This window comes from Gracilinanus agilis, chromosome 4, assembly GCF_016433145.1.
Source record: "Gracilinanus agilis isolate LMUSP501 chromosome 4, AgileGrace, whole genome shotgun sequence".
NCBI lineage: Eukaryota > Metazoa > Chordata > Mammalia > Didelphimorphia > Didelphidae > Gracilinanus > Gracilinanus agilis.
In genome coordinates this window covers 233,445,877-233,454,180 of record NC_058133.1, presented here as the reverse complement: position 1 = coordinate 233,454,180, position 8,304 = coordinate 233,445,877, and the positions used below count along the sequence as shown (strand labels likewise).

At 37.8% G+C, this 8,304-nt stretch overlaps 1 protein-coding gene across 1 annotated transcript in view; it reads right to left on the bottom strand.

Moving 5' to 3' along the window:
- Positions 1 to 1,591: 1,591 nt before the first annotated feature.
- The window catches only part of TIMP2 (TIMP metallopeptidase inhibitor 2), an 89,517-nt gene continuing 82,804 nt past the window's right edge, over positions 1,592 to 8,304 (bottom strand). The window contains exons 4-5 of the mRNA XM_044671909.1: positions 7,434 to 7,558; positions 1,592 to 4,580 (exon numbers count right to left, since the gene is read on the bottom strand). Coding sequence (XP_044527844.1) covers positions 4,383 to 4,580; positions 7,434 to 7,558 — 323 coding nt within the window. The 3' untranslated portion in view covers positions 1,592 to 4,382. The remainder of the gene's footprint in view (positions 4,581 to 7,433; positions 7,559 to 8,304) is intronic.

The following is an 8,304-nucleotide window of genomic DNA, read 5'->3' as shown; positions in this document are numbered from 1 at the left end:
GAAACATCTGGGTAACAAAATAGCTGACTACATTATAGTGTCTGTGGATAGATAGACACAAGATGGGAAAATGGTGGGGGGAAAGTAGACCTTTTCTGGCAACTTTTTTCAACCTGTGAGTAGATAGACCTTCTGGTGGAAACAGACCAAGTCTTCAGCTCTGAGATGATTTGTAGAGTTGATGACTCTCCTCAAGATCTCTGCCACAGTCCAGTCTTACCTTCTTTCTTCTTTTGCTGGTTGTTCCTAGGCTGCGGGTTCTTTTCCACTTAACTTTTTTTGATCCCACCCCTTCCACTCCACTTCCAAACCCTATCAATCTCTATTAATGGTTTGCAGATAGCTCCTCCTTCTTATATAAGTTCCTCAGGGTATGATGAAGTTTCTCAGGCAATAGCTTTGATTGATTCAAGGAGGTATCCTGACCCTTTCCACATTTATTTCTGATAGGTAACAAATGTAATTATTTTTAAGTGAGGTAAGATAATGTTTAACCTTTCCTTTTCTTTATTGTATTCTTATCTTCGTGTCTCTCTTCTAACATCCTTCATAATTTGCTGCTTCTAATCTGCTGTGGATTGGGAAACCAGATAATCAAACCTTGTTTGGAATTGTCTACACTGGTTCTCAAGCTTTTTCTTTCTTTCTTTCTTTTTTTTTTACTGATGGCAAAAAGGGAATCAGTGCATCCCAAATGTTTATGTTGGTAAGAAAGAAAAGTTCCCAGGTAGATTGGTCTTCTGATTCCTTTACCTTTCCCACTCTTCTTCCTTTTCTTTCCTTACTTCCGTAGTACCCAGAGGCAATAACAGTTGTTTATGTCACTTCTCCAGTACCACATTGGAAAAAGTAGGCAGCCAACTATAAATGAGGGTGAAGACTAGGAAGTCTCTGAAGGTGAGGAGTTCCAGAGCATATCAGTAAAACTTACAGCATGCCACAGCATACCCTTTGAGTGATCTAAAGTGAAAAGTAAATAGGTGCTAAGTAAGGACCTGAATGAAAGATCATTTGGTTTTACAAGCCTAAAATGCACATGCCTTAATGCATGGTCTTTGTGGCATCTGATTTAGCTATTCAGGCAGTTCTTTTCATTTATGAAAGTTTGCCAAATAAAAGAACTCCAGATAAATGAGGTATTACTGTGGTTAGTCTACCATATTTCTGGTAGAGCTCACTGGGATTGTTACTATCTTATTTTTTGTTCAGTAAAACCTTTTTAACTCTACTATATATATTCCCAGTTCCCAGTACAACATCAAGTAAACTTAATGCAAGTGTTCCTTAGTGGAATGGCTCCTTTGAGACACTGAAGGCTTTGAGTTATTGTGGATGTATTCTTGTTGAAAATTTTTCTAACATTTATCAGTATCCCAAAAGGGAATAGGTTGCCTTGGGAAAATGTGTTATGTTACACTTGAAGTCTTTGCACAAAGATTGGATGCCCATTTGTCAGTTATATTTTAGAGTGTTCTTTTTGGAATATGGGTTGGATGAGATAGCCAAGGTCTATTCTAAGTAAGACTTTGTGATTTTGTGTTGGAGATCAACTGGCTGTATGGCAGGTATCTTGAATACAGTGGAGACAAAATTTTATTTGATAATACTGTTTATTGTCCAATGACTGAATGTTCACTTAAGAATGATACAAAGCGTCAGAGACATGCACAGACTGCTTGTCATTTTTCAACAACTTTCATGTGTTCCCAGCACAAGAAGGTTTCAGACTTCATATTCCAGCAAAAACATATTGCCCCAAAAAGATCCAAACAAAACAAAACAAAAATCCTCGAAGCTTTAAATTATGGCAGCCATTTAGATATTTCTTAATACTTATAAGCAAAGATTTGAAAATAACTATAATGTAAACTTTCTTTAAAAATATTTTGAGTTGCTTGCACAAAAAAGAGCATGAAGGAAGGGTAGAAAGAGCAGTGCTTAGATTGTGTAACATATAAATTAAAGCAATGCCAAATGAAGATCCTTCATAAACAATATATTCACACATATATAGGAATGTATGTATATATGTGGTAATTGTTTATTGTAAAGCTACTGGAAGGGCTCCTTATCTCACCTGCAATTGGAGTTTTTTCTTTCCTGTTAAGAAAGGAAAGAAGACTAACTAGCAAGGAATAAAAATATATATATATTTATATATATATTTATATATAACCTGTCCCCCCAAGACAACTTTCTCAAAGACCTGTTGACTTTGCAGGCATTTGAATAAGGTATAAAAAGAGGGGAAAGGAAAGAAGCAAAGGCAATTAAACAGCTAAAGAAAAGGTCCAGAGGAATCTATCTTCATAGGCTAACTTGACACTCTTTCCACTCTGTGTCAAATGCTTCCATTATAGAAACCTTTTAAAAGAAAGTGCAATTCTAACACCTAACAACGGGGTTGGAGGTTATTAGGAGGTGGAAACATAGCACAGCAATGATATAAATGATGGTCAAAACAACCAGAAACATTAAAAGAAAAAAGGAAAAGGGAAATCAGAGACAGAAGTAAATGTCACATGTTGCATATGATTTAATCACAAAGTAAGCAAATAGGGAATGTTATAATGGCTTTACCAGAGTGAAATAATTTACATTGGCCCAATATATCTTTAAAAACCTTCTACCGACACACAGCATGAAAATATCCCCAAAGCAGGTCTGCAAGGGATTATTTCTGGATGTTCTCTTAATAATTTGCCTTCAAAAGGTAAATTATCAAGGCCTATGCTGACTAGGTTCTAGGCAAGAGGTTCCATGCCTCTCAGAAGTCACTATTTGTGTTGGAGTCTCTGCAGAACAGGCTCAAATGATGACAGTTTGATGAAGGTGAAAGAAGAAAGACCACACATAGGGTGTCAGATTTTTAGTTTAGTTACAATGTATCTTTGTGGGTATGTGTGTACATGTGCTTGTGTGTTTTTAATCTCTATTTGTCTGTCTTCTAGAAGTAGGTTACTTTTATAACAGAGGCAAAAAGGAGAAAACTAACTTCCTTTTGCCATTAGTTAAGATATTTGCCTATCTTAGTTCTAATTATTAGGGACTAAGAACCATCTTTAGGAAACAGTTAGGAAATAGTAGTATTCTACCTTTGGGCCATCTGATTTTCCTTGTGTGATTCTGACATGGAAAAGATAAGCAGATGGTGTCACCTGGCATTTGGATTGATGAATTAAATCTTGAGACAAGATGCTTCTAAAGCAGGCCAAAATGTCCTAGAGGAGCCCAGGCAGAAATAAGAGCTTTATTTAACCTTCCTACCTCCAAAATCCCTTTCCTCCCTTTATAGGATCCATAGTACTATGTTGCTAGCCAAATAGCATTTGCAGAAACTTGAGAGCAAAATGGCAACTGTCAATCTCTTTAGGAGTCTAGGAGAAGCCAAGGAACTGTAACACTAATGCTAGATATCTTTTTCAAAGGTATGCCATGGAACTCTCAGGATACAAAAGCTGAGTTTATAGACCAGAAGCTGTGTGTTTGATCAAGGGCCCCATACACATGGACACACCAGGTTATGATACTATGTTTTCTAAATATGGAAACCTGAATACAAAATGAGAGGCAACATGCAAGAATGACCACTGAATTTGAAGTAAAAGTGAGGAAGATCCAATTGAACATCCTTCATTATGCTTCTCTCCTAAGTCTTTGATGTTCAGAGTATAATTCAGCAGATTCCCACTGTGGGAGAAAGCCAAAAACTGGGTTCAGCTGGAAATTTTGTTGCCTCTACATATTTCCAAGGTCCTTGGGGCTCCATCTGGTGTTCTGTTGAGTTATAAGTTTTAGGTGCCTTCAAAACCAAGAAGTCTGGGTGCTGGGTGTACAAAGGATATTTTATGGACACTCACTAAGACATGAGATGCTGAGAACCTGTGAAAGGCACAGACATAGGGAAATAGAATTTGGGGAAAGGTAGGAATTGACAATACAAAAAGAGGGGAAAAGGAAACTTTATGAAATGAGGGACATGCCACTCAAGATGAGAGATACCTGGTAGGCCTGCTACACAGAATCTTGCAATGAACCTCATTGGTTTCTGCTAAATGCAACATTCCAAAATAGGGGTAGTGGTGGGATAGAGATTTCCAGGGAATTTCCTGGTGGTTATTATTCTGAGAAATAAGAATTGAAGAATACAGCACTTAGCCTGAGTCTAGATAGGATGGGAACTCTGTGCCCTCCTTCTCCCTTTCCCTAGAAATGTAGTATCATGAAAAACAAAAATCAAAAAGGAAAATAAAAATCACACCTAATTTTGACACGATTGGATGATTATATTCTCATGCTGTTTCTTGGAAGTAATGTCAGAGTTGGACCTGTCTAAACTTTTGGAGGCTTTTCTGTTGGCTGTTAGGGTTCTGCCAGTCCAGTTATGGGTCCTCAATATCAAGAAACTCCTGCTTGGGTGGTGCTGCCCCACGGTACCATGCACAGGAGCCATCACTCCTCTTGATACAGGCAAAATACTTTGCCTGATGTCCATAAATGATCTTCTCTGTGACCCAGTCCATCCACAGGCACTCATCTGGTGAAGATACATAACATGGGATCATGGGGCATCGAGAAATCTAGGGAGAAAATAAAAAACAGGGTCACAAGACAGACTTAGGGGCAAAGACCAAAATAAGTGAATAAGATCCTAGGATTTAAAGCTGAAAAACTCTATCTAGCCAAGATCTTTCATTCTACAGATAAGGAAAGAGTGGTTCAAGAAATTAAGTGATGCCAAGATCACACAGGGAGTAGATCCCAGAATTGGGATTTTGAACAACTACTAGGACTAGATTCCCTTGCTCTTCTTATCACACTGTTTTTAGATGGGCTACCTCTTTTGAATTCACTTGCAATCCAAAAGAAGACTGTCTGGCTTAGTGGAGAAAGCCTGGAGCTAAATGTCGGCTATGATACTGATTTGCAGTATGACAAATTCCTTGACTTTCTATATTTCATTCCCCTGCTGATGTGCTTGAAATATATGAATATGGCCTTTCTTCCCTTTCTAAATGATCTAAATGATTGGTCATATTGGAAGAATTAAAAAGGGAAAAAAATACTGAGTGTTGTGGAGACTAGCATTATGAAAATAAAAAAGATTGTCATTATGATCTAGTTTTGAGCTTAAGTGCTTGAAATTAGATGGCAATCGTCCTATTTTTAGAGTAGTTTGAAGCTATGTCAGGTAGTGAATACTTTCACCATGTCAAAAATCCAATAAATCATGAAAAACTGAGTTTTAATTGTATGTCAGGTGACACACAACATTTTGAACTATTGTTCAGAGTTAAAGGGTTTTGGGAATTTTAGAAAGCTAAGGTAAGAGATAGAAAAAGACCTTATGATCTTCTAAGGAAGAAAAAAAATGGTTTGGGAAGCTATAGCTCATAAATTTAGGCATAGCCCCCACTATTAGACTTAGTGTGTGACTACAGTAGTTACCATTACTTTTAGTGACTCATTTTTGTCCCCAAGTGACATAGTGCCAGTATGAGAAAGGAAACTACAGGTCCAAGGCTATGCATGGCTCTAGGATTCAAAGGATTCATTTTAGGAATCTTGTTAAATAGCTGGGCAACTAATAAATTTATAGGAGAATATGGCAAAAGTTTAGTCTGGTCTTCTTAAGGGTAAAAAACATTGGATTCAGAGACCAAAGACTGAGTTTGAATGTCAGCTTTTTTTTTTTTTTTTTTTTAATTCAGGACTAAACCAAATAATTAACTATGAAGTTGAAAACATATCTCTTGGCTGATTTTGAGGAAGTCTGTTCCTCATGACAATATTTTACACTGGCAGAGACATCCTCATTTAGATCTAGGCATGCCCACAAGTAGATGATGCTTGTATGTTGGGAAAGGTCTCTACAAGTGTCCCTATTAGAAAAAGTACATGTGCTTATCTTTTTAGCCAAAGGGCAAAAACATCTACACAATCCCCATTTTTCCTACTGAATTACATTCTAGATCTCTTCCTTATCAGCTGAAGACCATATGGCCAGATTTGACCACAATTGCCTACCCAAAGTCTCCCCATTCCCTTAAAAGATGATTAGGCAAAGCTGTGCCTTGGAATCCTATGTTGTATTCCTTATGGCTATCATTTGCCATTACCCTACTTCATGAAGTCCACATTCTCCATAAAGTCCTGGTCTTTGGAGAGATTTGCTGGATTTAAATGAGTGAAGCTCAAAGAGGGCATAATCACTCAGGGAACTTTTTTTTTTAAAAGGTGAACATTTTCTGAGGAATCACAAGGTAGATTATTTTTATTCATCAAAACTAAACAAAAGCTTCGACTTAATTTAAAAAATGAACAAAAAACTTTACTTAAAATATAAAAATGTTGCAAATGATTTTTTAAACAAAAAATTTCTTTGTAGACTAGGTCTCCCTATCTCATCCAGGTGAGAAATATAGTAGGTACTCATGGACCTGATCCCACCTATGATTGGCACAGAAACTTTAACATGCTTTATTTTCCTGACCTGGGCTGAATTAGCCCTTTATTCCCCTGGATTGCAATACTTTGCAGTCCAGTAAGTTTCTCCCTTTTTACCTGCTCATAGGGGCCTCACCATATTTTAGTGCAGAGATTCCTAACTGGCTTAAGCCCACTGTAGGTCAGAACTCCAAAGCAAGTGATTCACCAGCCTCAATCTCTCTGGTAGCAGGGACTAAAGGCATGTACTGTCATACAAAGAATATGGTTCCTTTTAATCAAACACTTTCCCTCATCCTAAAATATGGAATAACCATATCCACTTTATCCTTCTGGCTAAAAAATGCATCTTTCCAATTGGATCCAACTAGCCCAACACTTTGCCATCAAGGGAAGTGGTGGAATTTAAGGACTAGTGACCAAAAGTACCACCCTTAAAACTTAAACTCTAACTTTTATGCCTTTCTTGCTCATACCAGTCAGATCTGTAGGGTCATATATAATGGGTTAAGCCAGAGAAAATAAGGAGGAAAGCAGAACCCTCACTTGACTCATAATGGAACTAGTTTCCACCAAGAAAAAGAGCAAATAAGACAATGAATATCTGGGCATAGAAGGGCCCTGGATTCCAGGGCAGAAAAATCACTATTTGCAAATGCCTCTCTGTACCCTAGCCTAATGGAAACTGTAGAGGGAAAGCAAGTGAAGACTAGAGGAAAGAAACAGGAGTATCAGCAGTAGGAACCTAGGGTTGCCAGAGATTGGGAAAATCAGCCACTTCCCCAGAGGGCTCTTAGTCCTAGACAACTTCACCAAAGTGACAGGGCCTTGGCACATTAGGGTGTACAAATGCATACCTGCCATACCTTTGCAGTCCAGTAAGTCTGAGTACCATGGTGAATTGGAGGCTACTATGGAATTCTGCTCTAATACTAACAATTGTTTGGTCAGTAACCCCAGAGTGATGGCAGAAATTATCTGCTTACCTTGCATTCACAACCCATCTGGTATCGTTGATTTAGACTCTTTTTCTGCGTGGTACTCAGGGAATCCCAGGGCTCGATGAAGTCACAGAGAGTAACATGCATTTTGCCGTTTCCTTCTGACTTTCCTGAAGAAACCCAAGAAAACAGTGAACTTGTCTTCTCCTTCTCCATCTTCATCATTCATTTGGCCTTTTGGCTCACTGAAGAGTGAGTGTTTAGTTTCACTAGTTAGTTTTCCAAGAGTGAACAACACACACTTGATTACAAACTAACTGAATTCAACAAACACTTAATGCACTTCTACTCTGTTCAAGCCTCTAAGTAAACACCAATCAATACTGGTATACCTGAACTGAAATATAAAGGTAAATAAAAATGATGCCTGTCCTCATGGAACTTATAATAGATATGGGAGGAAAGACAAATAATTTACACAAAGAGCCATATATCAAAGTTAAAAAGAAAAGCGACAGTCTCTTATTAAGCATACATTATCACACAAGACAAGATGTTAGGTACTGATGACACAAAACCAGGGTCCACATCTTCAAGAAATTGACCTTCTTCTGGGGAAGAGAGAATGCAGTAGTAGTTTAGAGGAGGGAGAAATCACAAAGACATTTAAGTTAATAGTAGGTTATTAGGTAGAAAAATCTGCTGTGGTTTCCCTATCAGAGTGGATATGGATGAGTGCTAATAGTTTCTCACACTTTGCAATGGCTTCCTAACAGCTCCTTTCTCTCTTTCTCCGCTAAAGACATCAAACCTGTGACATCCAGTGTCTTGAGCAAGCAAGAGACAGAAAACAACTGTATTCAGTGAATGACAGAGTCTGACTGAAGGTAGGGTGGTCATATTAAAAACTACTGTA